At 45.3% G+C, this 21,316-nt stretch overlaps 1 protein-coding gene across 4 annotated transcripts in view; it reads left to right on the top strand.

Moving 5' to 3' along the window:
• LOC132822994 (protein CBFA2T1-like) overlaps positions 1–20,880 on the top strand; it is a 169,268-nt gene extending 148,388 nt beyond the window's left edge. For all 4 annotated transcript variants that reach the window (XM_060836511.1, XM_060836508.1, XM_060836510.1 and 1 more), the window contains 4 exons: positions 1,873–2,065; positions 4,961–5,029; positions 8,641–8,831; positions 10,546–20,880. In XM_060836511.1, coding sequence (XP_060692494.1) covers positions 1,873–2,065; positions 4,961–5,029; positions 8,641–8,831; positions 10,546–10,818 — 726 coding nt within the window. In that variant the 3' untranslated portion in view covers positions 10,819–20,880. The remainder of the gene's footprint in view (positions 1–1,872; positions 2,066–4,960; positions 5,030–8,640; positions 8,832–10,545) is intronic.
• Positions 20,881–21,316: the final 436 nt, after the last annotated feature.

Raw genomic sequence — 21,316 nt, 5'->3', positions numbered from 1 at the left:
GGGAACTCTTTGTTGACCAAAACCTTCCATCACCTTGAAAGCCTCTTTCCTGCCATCGCTCACCGTTTCTGTTCCAGGCAAACTAGTCCAAATTTCTCCAATTTCTGCTCCTAATTGAAGTCTGGCATTCCCTGGTAAACCATTTTCCATTGGGGGAGGGGTGGGGTGGGGGGTGGGGGTGTGAGCATCACTGGCAAGGGCCATTCTGAGCTGAGTGGCTTGCTCTGCCATTTCTGAGGGCAGTTAAGATTCAACTACATTGATGTGGGCGGGTCTGGAGTCACGTGCAGGCCGCACCAAGTAAGGGTGACAGACTTTTTTTCCTTCAAGGGCTATTAGTGAATTAGATGGAGTTTGTATTACAATCAACCACAGTTCCTGAGCCTGGAAGGGTTAAGTTTTGTTAATTGGTGAGATTTTTACCTGTACTCCTAAAGTATAAACTGGGTTTCAGAGACAGTCCAGTGATGCTACAGATTATAGTCTTTCAAAATCCATTGTACTTTTCCCTGAAGTGGGGGCCATAGAACTGTCCACAATGGTTCCGTGGAGGCCTAACCATTGATTAGGTTCTAGAATGATGTCTTTACTTTAATGTTCCAAATGTTTTTGAAACCCCAAGTTCTTTTAACTGCTTTACCAACTTGCTCTGCCAAGTTTAAGGATCCATTTTGAAAGAATAAACCACCAGATTGAACAAAATTGAGTAGTATTAGCCCCTTTAAAGGCCACTGTCAAACAAATCTTATAAAGAAGTTCACAAAGTTGTGTCCAGTTCTGGTCACTCTGCTATAGGAACAATATTATTGAGCTGGAGAGGGTTCATTAAAGATTTACCAGAATGTTAGATTAGATTAGATTAGATTCTCTACAGTGTGGAAACAGGCCCTTCGGCCCAACAAGTCCAGACCGTCCCTCCGAAGAGTAAACCACCCAAATCCATTCCCCTACCGTATATTTACCCCTGACTAAAGCACCTAACACTGTGGGCAATTTAGCATGGTCAGTTCACCCAACCTGCGCATCTTTGGATTATGGGAGGAGACCAGAGCACCCAGAGGAAATCGGTTGCTGGGGAATGGAGGGTTTGGGTTTTGGGGAGAGGCTGGATTGGCCGGGACTTTTTTCACTGGAGTGTAGGAGGTTGACAGGTGATCTTATGGATGTTTATAAAAGCATGAGGGGTATAGCTAAGTGAATGGCATGTGTCTTTTCCTTAGGATGGGGGATTTGAAGACTGGGGGCATATTTTTAAGGTGAGAGGAGAAAGATTTTAAAAAGACATGAGGGGCAACATTTTTTTAACACAGGGAATGGTTTGTGTGTGGGATGAACTTCCAGAGGAAATGGTAGGTGTGAGTACAGTTACAACACTTAAAAGATATTTGGACAAGTTCATGAATAAGAAATGTTTGGACAAATATGGGCCAAGTGCAGGCAGGTGGAACTAGTTCAGTTTGGGGTGTCTGGTCAACATTGATTGGTTGGACCAAGGGTCTGTTTCTGTGCTGTATGACTCTAAGTCTATGAAAGTTCAAATGAAATGGCACTTTTAGGGTTGCTGATACTCTAGCCCCTGCAATATCCAATGGTTGTGCAAAACCGGGTGTATGGGTAGATATTGTGTCCTCCCTCGACAGGGCCACCAGAGGGCAGACATGACTGTGGAAAAGGTGCACATTGTTGGGTTCAATGGCCTCCTCCTCAGCAGCATTCCCGGTCTGGATCTGTTGATGACGATGACATGTTTGCACAGGGACCGAAGTGAGTCGCAGTTAATGGAAGCTTGCTGTTATCTCGTCGTTCCAAAACAGAGCAAAACTGGTGGAGCTAATTCGCAGAGAAAAACACAAACCTCCGCTTTCCTTCCAGCTCCTGAACTGCATCATGGACATGGTGGAGAAGACTCGTCGCTCACTAGCTGTTCTCTGCCGTTGCCAAGAAGCTGACCGAGAGGAGCTAAACTACTGGATGAGGCGTTACAATGACACAGAGGATGTGCGAAAGGGGGGCAGCACTCACCTCAGGCAGCTCAGCCCTGGGAACACAGAGACCATTCAGGCTGGTGAGTAACACTGAGCTTTCTCTGCTTTAGCTCTCAGCTGCTTTTTTCAGCCTTTAATGAGAATTATGGCCTAGCTGCAAGAGGGAGGTATCTGAAATGAGAGCGGATAAGTCTGGTTGTACGAGATTGCATGAAATGGATGATAATGATGCATGGGAATGAAAGGATAGAAAATGGAAACAGAAACTACTGGGAAAACACAGCAAGTCTGTTAGTGTCTAGTGAGAGAAAACAGAGTTGATGCTTCAGGTTCAGTGACCCTTCTCCTCCAGTTCTGAAGAACGGTCACTGGAGTCAAAACTCTAACTCTGCTTTCTCTCCACAGATGAAAGGCTTATGCCTGAAATATCAACTCTTCTGCTCCTCAGATGCTGCCTGACCTGCTGTGCTTTTCCAATGCCACACTTTTCAGCTCGGTGACTCTCCAGCATCTATGGTCCTCACTTTCTCTTTTCTCTCCACAGACACTGCCAGACCTGCTGAGTTTTCTTAGCAATTTCTGTTTTCATTTCTGATATCCAGCATTCTCAGTTCTTTTTGGGATTTTAGGAAAGAGGATGTACGATTAATTGGAAGGGAGACCACTGAATCACAATGCACTGGTTTACACTATCACAAAAGGTCTCCCCAGTGGACTATGAGTTGACTCTGTTGATCTGTTTCTCCAACCCTACAAACCACAGGACTTAGAATGAGGGCTGCCAAACACATTTTAAATTTCTTTGTAAGTTTTATCTTGCTCATCAAGCCAAGGGTTCTTAATGCTAGAGAATCTAGTGCCCTTTCACTTTGAGCCTGCAGTGTTATTAGTTATCATCCTTGTGCCAGTTAAGGTGAAGTATATTTAGGATACTGCTGCCCTTGCTCTTTTGCCATATTGTTTGTTCCCGTGCCCACCACATCCACAATCCCATTACAGACTGACTGTGGTACTGACATGGCCATCCCAGCTGAATTCACCCAACTCAGGGCCAGGTTGGAACGCTCGCTGTTTGTGTGATCCCATCACTCAGTGCTTTAACCCAGTGAAGCTAATTCCAGACTTCAGGCCTTTCCCTACAACCTGTTTCTCATGGATTAGCAATCCTGTGACATTCCTGCGATGTCACCTCCTCCCTGAGACAGTTGTAATATTGGAAACAGGAAAACTACTTGGGCACAGCACTCGCCCACAATCAACAGTGTGATCATGACCAGATCATTTGGGGCTCCTTTTCATGATCTGCATCGAGGACTAAATACTGAGCAGGTTTACAGAAAAAGAATTCCCCTGTCCTTCTTCAAAACTAGGCAATGGCCTAGCAGTATTATTAGTGGACTGTTAGTCCAGAGACCCAGGTAATGTTCTGGGGACCCCAGGTTTGAATCCTGTCGGGGCAGTTGGGGGAATTCGAATTCAATAAATAACTGGAATTAAGAGTCTAATGATGACCATGCATCTGTTGCCAATTGTTGGGGGAAACCCATTTGGTTCACTAGTGTCCTTTAGGGAAAGAAATCTGCCATCCCTACCTGGTCTGGCTGACATGTGACTCCAGACCCAGAGCAATATGGTTGACTCTTAACTGCCTTCTGGGATTTTAGGGATGGGTAATAAATGTTGACCCAGCCAGTGATACCCACATTCTGTGAATGAATTTATTTTTAAAAATTTCTACATTCATCTAGGGGAGCATTTTCTCTGAAAATAATATAGAAGTATTTTGTGGAGAATAAAGTTAACTTATTCCTTTTTTTATTGTCAGTCTATCAAATAATGAGGTGTGCAATTGCTTTCCAATTGATTGCGGGAAGGTCATGTGACCTAAAACAGACTTGATGGATAACCAATAGTGGGAGAGTGAGGGTGCGACGGGAAGTCATGTGACAGCTTCAGTAATCTGTCCAATCAGGGTTCACAAACCTACTCTATCCAGACAGTTTTGTATCCCTATGAAAGAGGGTCAATCCATTTCCTATCCTCAAACGAGGTTTTGCAGTCTTTGGACAGGGAGGTGCTCCCTTGGTCTGGATAATCCCATACAAGTGATGAGTACTTGTAATCCATCTGGTACTCTCTGTTGACATGCTAACCTTATTCCTCAAACATGCCTCAGCTAATATGGCTGCCTGATCTCCAAGTGAAAGGAGCCCATTTCTCTGGCAGTACTCTCAGGGAGGCAACCTTGTCAAGATAGGATGACTGAAAATCTCAGAAATGGCAGCTGCAAGGACTTCCCAGCTGCTATGGGATGGTCTTCTTCTGGAGTTCTCAAAGGGGTGTAGCAACAATTCCTGAAGAGATAGGAACACGCTGTGGCTCTTCAATCCTGATCCATCACTCAATCAGATCCAGGGTCATCCGTGTTATTATCTAGTCATGTCTGGCAGAGAAGCCAGAGGTCATGAGGGATCAGGAGCTAGGTCATAGGTAAATTAAGGATGATTGGGTAAGAATGTGACTGGGTGTATTTAGGGATGTAACATACATGAGGAATAAGTCATCAGTGGTGTGGGTATTGGTGGTGTGTGAGTTGAAATAAAAGTCTGATTGGTAAAATGCATACCTGGACTCTGTCTTACCAATAATTAACCTCTTTGCAGCTAACCTCCATCTACACACCTTAATTATGTAACCCTTAATAACCTTGCACCTACAGGGAAAACTATTCTGTAGGAATGCAGTGGCATCTCGTCAGTTTTGCACCAACCTTTTCTCTGTTTGAATTCTAAATTTGGGCTTTTTGTCCGAGGGAGGCTGAGGAGTGAGCTGATGGGTTGGAAGCGCCCCTTCACTGGGAAGGGAGGGAGTTATCGGCTGGTTCCTTTCACTTTCCTGTTTTGTCCTGCTTTCTGGTTTAACTCTGTCACGGGGATCCGGGACAATGAATCTACCTAATTGTATCTGTACTGCAGAGCTTCATCGGGAGATCGGTCACAGACCGTCAGCGGGTTACGTCCCAGATGAGATCTGGAAGAAAGCGGGTAAGGCAAACTTGAGTTAATTTACAGCAGTTTGGGGGTTTGTACTGAAATACCCAACACACCTGGGGAACCTTAAAACGGGATAAACTGATGGACGTGACCATCTGAAGAATTACACAACACCAGGTTATAGTCCAACAGGTTTATTTGGAAGCACTAGCTTTCAGAGCGCTGCTCCTTATCAGGTAACAACTAGTCAGGGATCAGCAATAAAAGGTGAACTTGCCAGGGGTAGGAATAGAATCACAGAGTCCCTACAGTGCAGATAGTGGACATTTGGCCCATCGAGTCTGTAATGTCCTTCCCACCTAGCCCCAGACCCCCACCCTATCCCTGTAACCCTGCATTTACCATGGGTAATACACCTAGCTTGCACACTATGGGGCAATCCATTTAACCGCACATCTTTGGACTATGGAAGGAAACTGGAGCACCCGAAGAAACAGGCAGGGAAAATGTGCAAACTCCACAGAGACAGTTGCCTGAGGCTGGAATTGAACCCAGGTCCCTGGCGCCATGAGGCAGCAGTGCTAACCACTGAGTCACTGTGCCAAAGAGACCCCAAGAATAAACAAAAAAAAAGGAAGGGGAGAGGTGATATGGAGAGCTTTCCTGACTCCTTGGCTGTCTATCAATCATCAGTCAGCTTCACGATAAGTAGTCAATCTGTTGCTTGTTCTGCTTCCCCACAAAACAGGTGAGTCCAGTCGAAAGACGTGCTTTGGCGGCAAATTAGAACCAAAACCGTGTGGCTTAACCAGCGTTACTAAACCGTTCCAACATCACCTCCCTGCTCTCAAACTCTATCCCTGGGCTAATAAAGGCAATGCCTTCTTTACCACTTTATCTACCAGTCCTGAAACCATACAGCACCAGTGTACATACACACCAAGGTCCCTCTGATCCTTAGTGCTTCCTACTGGTCATGTCTTGCCTTATCTGTTCTGCCCAAGTGCATCACCCCACATTTATCGGGACTGGATTCCATTTGCCACTGAATCAGCCCGAGTGTATTCTCCTGCAATCTAAGGCTTTTGTCCTCAACTGCCTTATGAAGCAAAGGTCGAAGAAGGTGCATGGTATTAGGAGGTGAGAGCTGGCCGCTGAACGATGGAGGGGTTATGAAAGGCAGCGGCAGGGGGGATGATGAGAAAGAGCTTTGTAGTGAATGTGAGCTTGCTGTTTAGTCATTCCTTTGGCATTCGGGAAGCTCGACAGCTGGCAGCCGGAGGAGCACGGATTTGGCATTTTGTGCACGGCACAGCGTTCCATTTTTGTGGGGGAGGTGGAAGGTGAGGAGAGAAAGAGCAGAGGATAGAAGGAAGGAAACTGTCACGCTATATATTACCCGCAGAAGAAAAGCACCATCTGCCAGCCAGGAGCGGAACTGACGTGAAACTGTCACCCTGCCCTGACACCTTCTGGGCAATTTAGTTCTCTGTGCATGGCAGTGCCATCTGCAAGAATAACCATGACATCGGGCACCTGTCATTTATCTATTTCTCATCGGATGGAAGCATATTGCAAAGTTTAAACAGAACTGAAGTATAAATAAAAGTCACAGATCTGTAACAGAGCAGAATGAGATCGTTCGGCCCATTGTATCAGCACCAGATCTTCAAACAAGTTACCCAATGCCAATCTCCATAGCCCCATGCCCTCATCATCATCCAGTGCTCTTGTAAATGCCTGGATTGAACCAGGGTGCACCACATTTCAGGCAATACATTCCAGCCCTGAAACACTTGCTCTGTGCAAACATTTCTCCTCCCTGGCTCCCTTTGCAGGTCACCATACAAAATGAGTGTCTCAGCACCTTGCCAGTGTTCTGACATAAGTGCCCATTTAGAATCATATGGAATGGAAACATGCCAACAGGATTTCTTAAACCAAACTCTCCCATTTGTCCACGTTTGGCCCCTATCCCTCTAAACCTATCCAGTTCCCTCCCACGTTCGGAGGGATGTGCATGTTGGGTGGGTTGGCTGGGCTGAATTGCCCACAGTGTTGGGTGCATTAGTCAGGGGTAAATGTAGGGGGTGGGTCTGGGGGGGTTGCTGTTCGGAGGGTTGGTGGGGAGTTGTTGGGCCGAAGGGCCTGTTTCCATACTGTAGGGAATCTAATCTCATCTCATCTAATCTGTCCAAATTACTTGTAAATGTTGTAAGTGTACTAGCCTCCACCAATTCTTCTGGCAGTTCGTTCTATACATGCACCATCTTCTGCATGAAAAGATTACCCCTCAAGTCCCTTTTAAATCTTTCCCCTCTCACCTTTAACCTATGACCGCTAGCTTTGGCAACCACTACCCTAGGAAAAAGACCTTGTCTGTTTACCCTATTCATGCCCCTCATGGTTTTATAAACCTCTATAAAGGGCACCCCTCAGCCTCCGACACTCCAGGGAGAAAAGTCTTAGCCTATTCAGCCTCTCCCTTTAGCTCAAACCCTCCAGTCTTCAGAGGAGCATATCCCCAGTGTCTGACATTAGTGTGTCAGCCCTTTTTGAATACTGAAACTCCTGTCTTCTTCCAATAATGCCCAAGAGGAAGTGACATTTCTTTGACCCTTGCCAACACAATCCTGCCCAGTCCAACACAGAGCAACATATAAACAGAACATTTCACCTGCCAGGCCTGTGCAAGCCTTTTTAAACAACAATCCAAATTTTGTCCGCCTCCTTACATTTGCCTCATGATGCCTCGATGCATTTATATGTAAATAAAGGTACTATGTAAACGTCAGTTATTGCTCTCTCTGTCAAATGCAGAAGTGTTTTTACCAAGCTCCTCTTTTGCGCCCAGTGTTGTAGGAATCAGCTCTTTGATGAAGCCCCCCACACACGGGTTTGAAGGATCGAGGAAGCTCCCAGGTTCACAGAGGAGGGATCTAGGTGCATTTATCAAATTCTCTTTTGAAAAGTATTGCTCCAGCTTGTTCTCAGGCAGTGTATCCCAGGCTGTAATTAGGAAGATTGGGTGAGTGTGGCACTGGAAAAGGCACAGCAGCTCAGGCAGCATCGGAGGAGCAGGAGAGTCAACGTTTCGGGCAGGACCCTTCGTCAGTCCTCCTGCTTCTCGGATGCTGCCTGACCTGCTGTGCCTTTTTCCAGCGCCACACTTTATTATTTCTGACTCTCGAGCCTCTGCACACCTCGCTATCTCCTAGATTTAGGCCTGAGTTGAGGAGGAACTTCTTCACCCAAAGGGTTGTGAATCTGTGGAATTCCCTGCCCAGTGAAGCAGTTGAGGCTACCTCATTGAATGTTTTTAAGGTAAAGATAGATAGATTTTTGAACAGTAAAGGAAGTAAGGGGTATGGTGAGCAGGTGGGTAAGTGGAGCTGAGGCCATGAAAAGATCAGCCATTGAAAGACAGAGCAGGCTCGATGGGCCAAATGACCTGCTCCTGCTCTTATTTCTTATGTAACAACTCTCTGAAACCTCTTACCGTCCGTTTCTGAACTTCTATTGACAATTACCTGCGATCCCTGCTGTCAGTGGAAACAGCTCCTTCCCATTTATTCTCGTCAGAGCCCCCTAATGAATTTGAGCACCTGCTTGTTCTCATTCAGCTGTATGTCTGTTCCTTCCCCACCCCACCCTGTGTTCAGAGGAGGCAGTGAACGAGGTCAAACGCCAGGCCGTGTCACAGTTACAGAAGGCGGTAACCGAGGCCGAGCAGAAAGCGTACGAGATGATAACGGCAGAGAGGGCCAAGATGGAGCAGAAGATAGCAGATGCCAAGCGGCAAGCAGCTGAAGATGCTTTCACCGTCATCAATGAGCAGGAAGACACCAGCGAGGTAGGCTACCCTCTCATATCCTTCCTGGGACCACGCGCACGTTGGTGCCAGGGTGAGCATTCGCGAATCCTCTTTTGGCCAACACTTGATTGTTTCAAGACTCAGTCGCCCAAATGTAGAGTTGAATCTTGTGAGCGTGATAGGTCTGTGACCTGGACCTCACCCCACACTGGGCCATCCAGCTCAGCTAGTTCATGCTGGTCTCAATTATGTCAGGGGGCTTGAGGGCACAACTGGAGCAAATATATCAGCCAAGACTTCCCAATCCTGATCATTGGCCCATGGATGTGCCTCCATGGTCAGGAGTCACCACACCTTCCGTTATAGTCCAACAGGTTTATTTGAAAGCTTTCGGAGAGCTGCTTCTTCATCAGGTGAAGCCTGGCATGACATCTGACCTTGTCCACTTCAGTACAACACCAGCGCCTCCACTCCATGAGGTGACAACAGAGTTGTAGTTGACTAACCCAGCAGCACCCATGGGCTCCACCCATGGCAAGAAAACACAGTTTGACCTGGGCAGGATGTGAATGTCACTGGCCAGGCCAGCATTTATTGCCCATCTCTAATTTTCCAGAGAGTGGACAATTAAATATCTAACCATTGCCCCATGTCATCTTCATCACTGAATCCCCCCACAATTAGCTTCCAGTGCATTACCATTGACCAGAAACTAAGGTGGATTCATCACTGTAAATCCAGAGAGCAATCAGCCACATTAGTGTGTGTCTGGAGTCACGTGTAGGCCAGACCAGGTAAGGATGGCAGTTCCTTCCCTAAAGGACATTAATGAACCAGATGGGATTTCTCTGACCATCAACGATAGCTTCATGTTCATCATTAGACACCGAATTGTTTTTGTAAAATTTCTTTATTCATTTAATTTTTTTTAATATTGAATTCAAATTCCATCAGCTGCCATGGCAGGATGTGAACCAGAACCCCACCCCGAACATTACCAGGGTCTCTGGATTAATAGTCTGGTGATCATACGACTACACCATCACCTCCTTTCCCATATTCCCTCTCCTCAAATTAATTCATAAAATTTTATTCAGATTAATGTCCATACAAAATATTGTTTAATAGCAGTCTGTACTGTGCTGTGCTGTTCTATGTTCTATGACCTTTAACCCTGATATCATAGAGTCATACAGCACAGACCCACACCATTTAGTCCAACTTGTCCACACTGACCAAATTCCCTGAACTGAACTAGTCCCATCTGCCTGTGTTTGGCCTGTTTCCTTCTCAACTTTTCCTGTCCACGTACTCTGTCATAGAGGTTTACAATGTGGCAACAAGTCTTCCCACCCAACTTATGGACTCATAGAATCCCTGCAGTGTAGAAGCAGGCCATTCAGCCCATCGGGCATGCACTAACCTTCTGAAGAGCAACCCACCCAGACACACTTCCCACCCCTATTCCTGTAATCCTGCATTTCCCATGGATAGTCGCCTTAGCCTGCACATGCCTGCAATTCAGCATGGCCAATCCATCTAATCTTTGGACTGTGGGAGGAAATCTGAGCACGCAGAGGAAACCCAAACATATGCAAGCTCCACATAGACTGTCATCCAGGGGTGGGAATTGAACCGGGTCCCTGGTGCAATGAGGCAGCAGCGCTAATCACCGAGCCACCGCGCGTCACTTGTCCGAATGTCTTGTAAATGTTGTAACTGTACTGCTTCGTGTTGTTGTTGTTGTTGCCAGAGTTGCTGGAACTGCGGGCGCAAGGCCAGCGAGACCTGCAGCGGCTGCAATGCGGCCCGTTACTGCGGCTCCTTTTGCCAGCACAAAGATTGGGAAAAGCACCACCGCATCTGTGGCCAGAACCTGCACGCTCAGGCCAAGGTGGTGCCCGCAGGAGGCTCTGGTCCAAAGGCCACCAAAGGCGAGAAGAGCCCAGCTCTGGAGAAGGCTCCCCCGTCCACCGTGACTTCCAGATCGGCCACACCGGCTGCTCCAGATGCCAGTGTGCAGTAATGTGACCTCTGACCTCCCCCTCCCCCCCCCACCCCCACGTCAAATGGAGACATTGGAATTGAAACTCCCACCTGGGGCCACAGTTCGATATCAGGTGTAGGCCTCAGTTTTTAAAGATACCCTTTTTTCCCTTTTAATGTTCAAAAAAAAGACATAATTGAGGGGGAGACAATTCGGGCTCAAGGCTCCTCTTGAGAGCTTCGACTGAAATGTAGGCCAGCAAAAAAAAATAAAATCACAGAAGCAAAATCTACAGTCGGACTCCTGGCAACAGAGGAAGCAGGCTGCTGTATCCACGGGCCAGAAACACTGCCATTTATGAGATGACTGCAGAAATGGTTTGGACTGGGACATGAACCTTCTCCTGTATGTCTCTCCCCACTCACTGCTGACTCCATAACAATCCTGCATCTTGCTCTGCAGTCCGAAAAGAAAATGTAAACATTTACCTGTGCAATCAAAGTGGACGAGGAGTAACAATTCAGATCCTACTTACTCGAAACACTCTTTACCTCTTGGTTTAAAAAAAAAGGGACTTTTTCAAGAGATTAGAACTTATTCCTTCGAAGAGAAATGTCAAAAGAATGTGGTTTGTCGCTGGTTTTTGAAGGGGGTAAAGGGACTCTCTTTTGACTTGTATATCCCTTTTCGAAACGTGTGAAAGGAAATCTCCCGTCTTCCTGTCCCCGCAAAAGATTTGTACACTGATTGCTCTTCCCTGATGCCATTCCGTTCCTGCCCCAAGGAAACACTCCGGAAAGATCCGACGGTGGCTGATGTGCTCTGGCGGTGTACTTGATGGGGAAGGAAGCGGGTGGCCTGGGTCCGGCTTTGGTGTGTGTAAAACTGCTCTTCGTATGACTTTTTGTAACGACTGACCTCTCGAGACGTTACTCCTCACCTCCTTTGTGATCTCCCGAAAGCAAGTGGACAGTTTGTGTCACACGTTGACAAGCTCCAGACACACGCACATGCGCACATAAGGTTGTTTGTTGAAGTCCAATTTTACAAAAATAGAGTTGAAGTGAGAGAGTGTGTTTAGATGCTTCGCTGTCGGGGGTTTAGAAATCTGGAGGCCCACCTTGTATCTGGTTTTCCCTCCTATCTGGCTGTAGGCGGAGCTAGACATATATCTGACAAAATTAATGTTTTGCGCCAAAGAATGATACCCTTGGCAGGCGTTTCTGACTAACAATGACATCTACCTTTTTTGGTACGTGTTTAGTGATTGGCCATTGGTGGAGGGGTTGCTGCTGATCCCAAAAGGTCAGAAGGAAACACAAGACAAGGGATTCAGTGCAGCTTTTGCTGGGAAATTGGTGGCTCCTCAAATACTCAAACTGGCCAAAGGATCCCTCCACTCTTCGGTCGCCCAAGCAACACCGCCCTCCTCCTCTTCTCCTTCCCCTCCACAACACCCCCCCCAACCCAGCCCAACAAATGACCATACTGATTGAGGCCTACTATTCTAGCAGCAAAAGCACAAAGCGAATCAAGGCCTTCCAAACGTTTCAGAGTTTGGAGAGCAGCTCAAATGAGCCAACCTCAAGTTGGGCCCCTGCGGCCATTTTTGAAAAAAAACGATGGGTTTCGGGAAAATGGTGTGAATTCTTCAATTCTGCGTCTTTGTGCCACATGCTCCCCACCCCCCCCCACACACATTACAAGCCATTCTCCACTCCTCTCTGATAGGTTTGCCACCATCCCAGCCCCCATTCTCACAGGTCTGCCAACCCCTCTCCTTCCCTTTCCCCCTTGCGCTCTTTCACTTCTCACTGAGAGGGTCTTGGTGGTGTTATGACCAAGAAACGGTGTCCCTGTGGGAAAGGATTTGGCGACCTCTCAATGAAGGTACAGGATTGAAGACACACCACTTTAAATATTAATCCCCATGTCTAGTAATCAGGGGAGCAGAGATGAAGAGAGGCAGCCATCAACCAGCTTCTGTGACGCTGATCCTCAGTGACCTTGAATGACTTGAGAAGTAAAGAATCTGGTCCACGTTTGATAAACCTGGTCACGAGGAACATACTAGATTGGGGTGAGGCAGCCCACTGTTTTTGAGGCTCCTCTATCACTCAGAGTTGAGGTGTTCTGGGAACACTACCTGGGTTCTGTGGTAGCTGTGCAAGTGTCCCACTGTCTTAAAGTCACACTGTTGTCCCAAAGCGTAATTCATTCAATGCTGTCTGATTGTGGAATCCATTTCACCACAAACCGGAATTTGTGTCGCTACAGATGCACCGTTCCAACTGCTTTCTGCTTCTTGGTCTGGTACCGGTCAGGCAGATTGCAAACCTCAAATGGCTGGTGGCATTTTCTGCTTCAGGTACCCTGCTTCACTGCCTACGATGCTGACAGTGTCCAGAATCCAACTGATAATCAGAGTGCTGTTTCAGCATCAAACCCTAATCTCCCAGAAGAACCATTCAAACTTGCCCAGCTATACTTCCCTCTCCATTTTCTACAACTGCTGTTGTTCCTATCTTCCACTGAACCAGTGTCCACCTGATGCACTGTACAGTCTCTAGTATATGAGCAAAGTCAAAGGGGATCAGTTACTGGCGTTTTGCAGCTGGACACTATGATTGTCTCTCCTTTGTTTTTCATCTTTGCAGATAGACGTACCATTTTGCTGGTGGTTGTCTATTGGCAAATTTTACCATGTGGTGAATGGAAGCTTAGAAAAATACAGGGACAGTCATCATATTTAACTTATGGGAGCTGGGAGACAACCAATTGATGGTTCAGACTGCAGTACCCACTCAGAAATAGGCAATTGGGAGCGATTTAAGAGACTAAGACATTATCGAGGGGTTCAGATAACACTTGAGTGTTTTTATTAATAGCTAATTCTCCATATAATTGCTGTCCCACTGTTTATCTAATTGCAAAATGGTTCGAAGTGTGTGGTATTTTTGGACAAATTAGTATATCCAGGAAGATGAGTTACAGGGTTTTGTTGGCTTTAGCATCGCTCTGTTTATTACAAAGTGATGATCCTCTGAAGGGCTCAAGCAGCACCTTGAACAGCAGGGATTGGGCTGTGGAACTTTTCCAATGTTATTTCAAGCCGAGGTGTGACTCCCTCAGTCCTGAATGTGTGTTCTTTAAATAAATAATGCTGCATTTCTGAGATAGCATGAGGTGGTAGAACTGAAAGGTCAAATTGCAGGGTTTGTGTCAAGATAGAGTTTGCCCACCATGACCTTGTGATTGGTCCCCATAAGATTGAGGGGTATTTGACTGTTGTTCATCTCTTAGGCTTGTGGGTGCCCAGCTTGTCAGCGATTATGTTCCATTTTGTAACAAAAAATAATCCTGATGTGTTGAGGTGGAGCCAAGGCGTGACCTTAAAGTAGCCAACATGGCTTGCATATATTCCTGGAGGTTTCAACCCCTGCCTTTGACTTCCCTGATTTTGCCTCCCCCCAATCCCCAACATCCTCACCCTCAATATTCAAAAAGTACTGAAAGAAAATTGAGGATGTAAACTGTTTCAGTAATGCCCCCTCCCCCCGTGATTCCAGGAATACCCTAGAAGTTGATTCTCGATTCCTGGAGATTCCAGAGGGATTTGGAGTGTTGGCAGTGCCCATGTGCTCTGCTGGGCTTATGTAAAGCAAAACAGGATTGTTCTGCCACAGTCTGTGTCATAGAGCATGAGAAAGTGAACACTGCAGATGCTGGAGATCAGAGCTAAGAGTGTGGTGCTGGAAAAGCACAGCAAGTCAGGCAGCATCTGAGGAACAGGATCATATAGCACCGAGTGACAGATTACAGATTAATGGTAAACTGGTTTTCCTCATGAGCATTTTAGAAATGTTGCCCTTTAGTCCACTGCATGATTTGACCCTCTTGTGTACAGCAAAGTTAAAGGTTAGTCTGGCCTTTGAAGGTTTACCTCCCAGATCTGCTATGCCCATGAGCTGACAGAACAGAAAAGTGTAACAGAAACCCAGGGAGAGCTATTCATATCGCCATCAACCATAAGACTGTAAGTAGACCCATTCAGTCCATCAAGTCTTCATTACCAATCAGTAATATCATATCTGATTTCATAATCATTCACTCCACTTTCCTGCCTCTTCCCCATAACAATTGATTCCCTCACATATTAAAAACCTGTCTGTCTCAGTCTTGAATATACTCAATGACCCAGCCTCACCAGGCTCCCATGGTGAAGAACTCCACATATTCACAAACTTCTGAGGGAAGAACTGGCTGCTCCTCTCTGTCTTAAACATGTGATCCTTCATTGAGATTATGCCCTCTGGTTCGAGACTCTCCCACAAGGGGTCACAAAGTTTCTGCTCACTCTTGCCAACTCTGCTTGAGCACATCCTGGAGATTTCATCACATAACTTCTTGGCACCCAATATCCTTCCCTTAGGTTGATGCCATTGACTGTGCAACAAGTCCGTTCCCATGGTACACTGCCTGCCCACTCCAAGTGGAAAGCACAGAAGAGTCTCCGTTGACCAATTTGATTCAATCTTTCAATTTCATTTGCCCCAACTTTAATTCTGTGATTTTAAAATAGTAGTCCTCACAGAAATGAAGAAAAGTATACCAAAGTTTTCAGTGACTATGATATGTCTCCTTCTGTTACTCAAAGCGGGGTGCTGGAGAAAAGTCTACAATTCCTGGTGAATTGGCAACCACACGAGCAAGTAGCAAACTGGCAAGTGAGCAGGGTACGGACTGAAATACACAATGTCATCACCTTACAGTGCCAGATAACATTGTGCACTGTGCCGTAACTTTAATGTACAATCACATTTACTATCCTCTACATTGAGAGCAATCGCTGCCTGAAGATCTTAATCAATGTCTAAGTTGAACGGGTGAAAATGTATTGCTCCTCCATTGTGTGTGATGTCCCTGCTCCCTTCTTTTGATAATCAATGACGTCTGTCCATTTCCCCGCTCCCCATCCTATCCTGTGTTTTAACTCCTAGTTTCTATTTGGCTAAGCACAATTCATCCCCTTTCTCTCTAAGACAGAAATTAAAACTCCGGCTCCCTGCTCACAAGAAATGGAGAGTGTGAGAACAGCTATTTTTGATTCCCTTTTCTTGGCACAGTTTCTTTTCAGGACTTGGGAGCCTTCGTTTTCCCCTTCTCGATTCCCTTGACTTCTAAACGCGAAGCGACGTTTGCCTGCCGAGGACAGAGATTCCGCTGAAACCAAGCACAAAAGGGTATCCCAAACTTTGATCGGATTGGAAGCGAACAGTTAGAGCTGCACAACTCTTGTGTGTCCACCAAAATGAGAACTGAACCAAATTACAACCAAACTGTCCAAGCCAAACTCTCTCTCTCTTCGGCTTACCGAAAGTCGAGGGGAGGTTGCCTAATGTCTAGGCCAACAACCAAAACCTCATAGTTCAGGATTCATTACAAAAACAAAACAAAACTGATTGATCTAATCCCTCTGTTCAGCTGTGTGTCTCTGTAAGTGAATGAGAAGTACAGTGTGTTTGTTTCATTTGTGACCAGTTAATGTGAAGGATTGTAGTATTGGCGTCAGTGTAAGCAGTCCTTAAGGGTCTGCCCTTTTTGTTCTGTGAAGCTGTCGTGTTGTGATTACTGAATTCTTTATCTTCTTTTGGGTTTCTTTTAAATGTTTTTTTTATTTAAGAAGAACTTGTGTATGCAACTGATATGTGGCAATTTAAGCCCTGCCAGTTCTTTTAAAAAAAAATGTTCTATGTCATTGGCTTGTGCTACAGTTGATTTAATCGCCTATTTTCTGATTGTAATCAGGTTGAATTAACTCCTGTCTTCCTGTGCACTCAGGGCCTGTCGGGTGAACTTGTCATGAAAGCGTTGGCATAGCTTCTTGCAACAGTTTGTCTCCCCTCTCCAAAAGATAATCCCTGTGTCATTGTCTCTCTTTAACATTCTACACACCGACAGACTGACTCCTTCAAGGTGTAATCCATCTTTCATTTAATTCCTCTTTCTTGTAGCCCCCAAGGAAAGGAACACCGAGATAACAGCTAGCTGTTTATTCTGGAATCTTCTCAGGCACAGACTGCTGAGGTGGGGTCAGGAGAAGAGAAGTGAAATTCCATTGTTATTGACTTAAGGGCATTTAGAAATAGATGTTTGAATTACAATGAGATCTCTTCTCTTCACTTCTTGGCTTCTGACAATGATACTTCCATCCATTATAAATAGATAAAGAGCCAGTCTTATTGAAGGCACCATCAGATTGCTGAAACGCATGGGTACGCATTTTTATTTTCATTCAATGTGAGCTTTGCCAATCAGGCCATCTTTAATGCCCATTGAGAAGTCAATGATAAGCCATCATTTTGAATACAACCAACTGCCTCGTTCAGAGTTAACCCCTTCATGTGGATCTGGAGTCACATGTAGGCCAAGCCAAGTGGCGATGGCAGATTTCCTTCCCTGAAGCAAATGAGTGAACCAGATGGGTTTTTTTTAACAGCGGTCTGTTAGTTTCACAATCACCAGGACCATTCCTGTTAGCTATTTTTAATTCCAGATTTTTATTACATGAGTCAAATTTAATTTGCACAACTGCCATGGTGGGACTTATACTCATCTAATGTTAGTGGATGATAGTCTACACTACACTACCGCCCGGTATTTCTCAAACAGATTGCTGTAAATGCCGTGAAGAATCTCCAGGAGAGGAGAGGACATAGCTGGGACCACAGGAACTGCTTCATATTTTAAAACGTCTCTCCCTCTTTAATCCTTTCTCCTTCAACACTGCTCCCTTTAGTTGATCTGTGAACTAGACAGTTCAAGGTGTGGATTCCAGAGGGTTCTGTCCTACCATCAGGGAGAGGACTCTGTTTTCAGTGGAATTTAATAAAAGTATCATGAGGAAGAGAGAACCTAGGGCATAAAGGCTTTCCCATGTCCAATAACAGAAGAGGAACACAGGAAATATGCCTGTGGCTGTTTCCATGGCTAGTTTTTCCCTGGAACAGTCATCAGTCTGTCACCAGGGTCTATAGCTTGAGGGATGCTTCTCTGCATCAATTGCTTCCTGCTCTTAATGCCTGCCATGTGGTTATTGGGAGGAGACTGGGCAATATGTAAAACATACAATGCTGGGTCTTCCTCTCCTGATTCGTTTCTACAAACTTGAAGTAGGAAAGACGGACAGCAATTGGGTTGATTCAATTTTGCCTCTTTTACTGTGCAACCAAATCCAACAGAGAACCAAGGAGACATTTCCTCACTCTCTGCGATTGGTTAGAATGTGGAATTCCACAGGAAGGACTTGAGGCAAATGGATTTGATGCTTTCAACAGGAAACTAGATGAGGACATGAAAGGAAAAGGAGTAGAAAGTGAGACTGAGGTGGGGCGGGTGTTAATGGGAATGCAATCACAATAAGTCTAAACACCAGCTTAGTGCAGTTGGAATGAATGTCCTGTTTCTGAACTGTATTTACTATTGTCCAAAGCCATATTTACTGCTTCTGTTCCCACCTCTTTCCCAAATGTTGATCTCTTCAGCTTTTGACACATAGGAGTAGATGTTTTTTTCTTAAAAGGTTAACATGACAACTATAGCTAAGCCCCTGTAGGCCAAGTCAATGTGAGCAATACTAACAAAAACCATTCTTCCATTAAGTCACATTGACTAATCTTTGTATCCTCCCCAAACCCCACAACATGATGGAAGTTTCAGGAACTTTTTAACCTGACAACAGCTATCCTCTCCCGAGGGAAAACCACAGAGCGTTTCCTTTCTGCTTTTTCCTCAGAGGTGTATGAATTTTACGCTGGTATAACGTGAAGAATTAATCAGCCTGTGGTTTGGTGACTTTGTTGTCCCAAATTGTGCAATATGTAATTACAGGTTGTACAAAATTAATTTCTGGTTTCTCAAGTTTTTTTTCTTTCAATTTCCATCCTCTTTCACTCCATGAATCATATCAATACAATCTGGATTTTCAGAATAAAAATATAAAATTTCCAAATTAACCTGACTAACTGGATGGTCAGTTGGCCATCCTCCACTGCACTTCCTGCCCAGATATTGTACCCTGAGTTTTAATCAGTGCCAGAACTCCAAAGCGTTTGCCAATTCTCAAAGGTCCCGCCATCTTAAAAACAAGCTAAAATACAAATTGCTGCCAATGAAATGTGATCAAATGATTGAAACACAAGTAATGTTGACAGTTCTGCTGAGTGATCTGGTTATGCCAGGGAGTGGGGTGAAGCTGGGAGCATCATTGGCTGTAGTAGGGCCTTGAACGACAACCCCGGGGAGACTGGAGTTAGACCATTGAGCGATATTCACATCTTTATCGCAAAAACTAAATCAGATTTAGCTTTTGATATCAGCTTTTTAATTTTGGTAGTGGGCATGAGTGATTTGTGAACTCTGCAGCCATAAACAACTCGATCTTGACCCCATGCAGTGGCATCCAGTCAGGAGCCTGTTTTATATAGTTCCCTTTTGTTGTTTCCGATACTTTTCAACAGTTGTAAAATGGACTGCTTGTTGCACATGCTTTCAAAGTGAAGATCCGGCCTCATAGAGAGTGTATAATAAATCTCTGGTGATAGTGTAGTTGTGCTATCCTCAGGATTTTGATTGCCTTTTCTTCCACACCACTCCTTACCCCTCCCATCCCACCCTCTTACAGTCAGTCACCACATGCCCCTTAAGGGCTCCCTGTGCCACATGGCAATAGACAGTTCTAGCAGCTGTCCTCCCACTCCTGCTAACCTCAAGCTACCTCTCCCAGCTACCAGTCAACTGAGCTTGTGAGCACATGGGAAGAGAAAGAACACGTTAGCTCTGCCAGTTTGTGCCATAGCTTATTGCTGCTTAATTCCCTAAGGACGCATTTGTTATCATTTCAATCTGCAATAAAAAATATCCGACTTTGTATCCCGGCAACTAGTCAAAGTAAAATCAGAGAATCCCTACCGTGCTGATAGAGACCACTCAGCTCATTCAGTCAGCACCGACCATCCAAAGACCATCCCACCCTATACCCATACAATAGTTAACCCACCACGCCCTGCCCAAGTAACTTTGATGTGTGGGGAAACCTGCTTAGCCAAGTTAAATAGTCCTGTACGGAAGGCCATTTGACAAATGTGCCTGTTCCAGCTCTTTGTAAGAGCCATCCAATTCTCCCAATTTTCCCTTAGCTCTGAAACTATTTCCCGTTCAATATTCAGTTTCTGTATCCAGTTCCCTTGTGTGGAATCCAGGTATTTGTGGCATTCTAAGTCATGGTCACTACAGATTCTAAGGTGAATTAAATAGAAGTCATTGTTAACACCAACGTGTCTGCAGAAAGCGTTATGGATCAGAACTGTCAGCATCTAGAAGCTGTGGTCTCAGACTCCTGGCAAGGAAGAGCGGGGAGGTAATTGATTGCAAGTTTACTCTTGGCCCTCAAATTCATGAGAAACCAAAACTTAATTTGATCTGAGCTGTTCCCTGAGTTGAAGGGACGGTGTATGGACCTGTAGGGAAGGTACTTTCAACATAAAGGAAAGCCAAAATCTGGTTTGTGTGTTTGCCCATTGCAATCGTCTGTGTGACCTGCTCATCAGGATCCAGTAAAAGGAAAACTTTGCCCATGTTCACCCCTTGCAGCAGGTGCTGTCTTGAAGATGGAGCTGGCCATTCCAAAATATCAAAGAAGAGTCATACCAGACTCGAAACATTCACTTACCTTCTCTCTTCACAGATACTGCCAGACCTGCTGTATTTCTTCAGCTCCATGCTGTTCTTATTTCAGATCTCCAGACTTTGTAGTATTTTGATTTTATTCTAAGACACCAGCGCCTTGTCCCACTGACAAGAAAGGGATAAAACCTCCAGTGTAAGCAAGCTACAACCTGGATGAGGAGAGTGGGCAGTACATTATGTTGGAAGTACAGTTCTATATCTAGCTTCTTTTAAAGCAGTGGCTAACTATTGAAGATTAGCAATGGACCTTTGCGTCTTTGTTACTTTCAATGCAGTGCTTCTTTGAATCGGGTATTGTATTTTTTTCTCTCTCTCTCTGTTGTATATGTAAATAAATATTTGTAAAAATTTGAAGTGTTTTGTGGCCTTCTATGCAGTTGCATTCAAATGCAGGTTGAAGTTGAGTTCCAGAAACTTGGCTGAAAATAAAGAATTCCGTTTCTGTAGCGCCTTGGAAGGTGCTGAACAGCCAATCAAATCCCTTTGAAGTGTAGTCACTCACTGTAGGCAGCTCAGCAACCAATAGATTCACTCCCACAAAGAGCAAAGCAATAGTGTCCAGGTTATTTTTCTGATCTTGGTAAGTCTTGATAAGGGCACCAGGGATAACTCCCTTGATGTATCTTTTCGCCTGAAAGAAGGTGTCACTGACAGAGCTGCACTCCCACATTACTGCCCTGGCATATCAGCTTTGATTGTGATCATACCACACTCCCCCACCTCACCACCATCACTGTTCTCCTAGCTCAGAGCTGTGCATGCCACCCACTGAGTCTCAGCTGATAGTGTG

The sequence above is a fragment of the Hemiscyllium ocellatum genome, chromosome 15 (genome assembly GCF_020745735.1).
Source record: "Hemiscyllium ocellatum isolate sHemOce1 chromosome 15, sHemOce1.pat.X.cur, whole genome shotgun sequence".
Lineage (NCBI taxonomy): Eukaryota > Metazoa > Chordata > Chondrichthyes > Orectolobiformes > Hemiscylliidae > Hemiscyllium > Hemiscyllium ocellatum.
The sequence above is the reverse complement of the archived record's forward strand: the minus strand, read 5'-3'. Positions and strand labels throughout refer to the sequence as shown.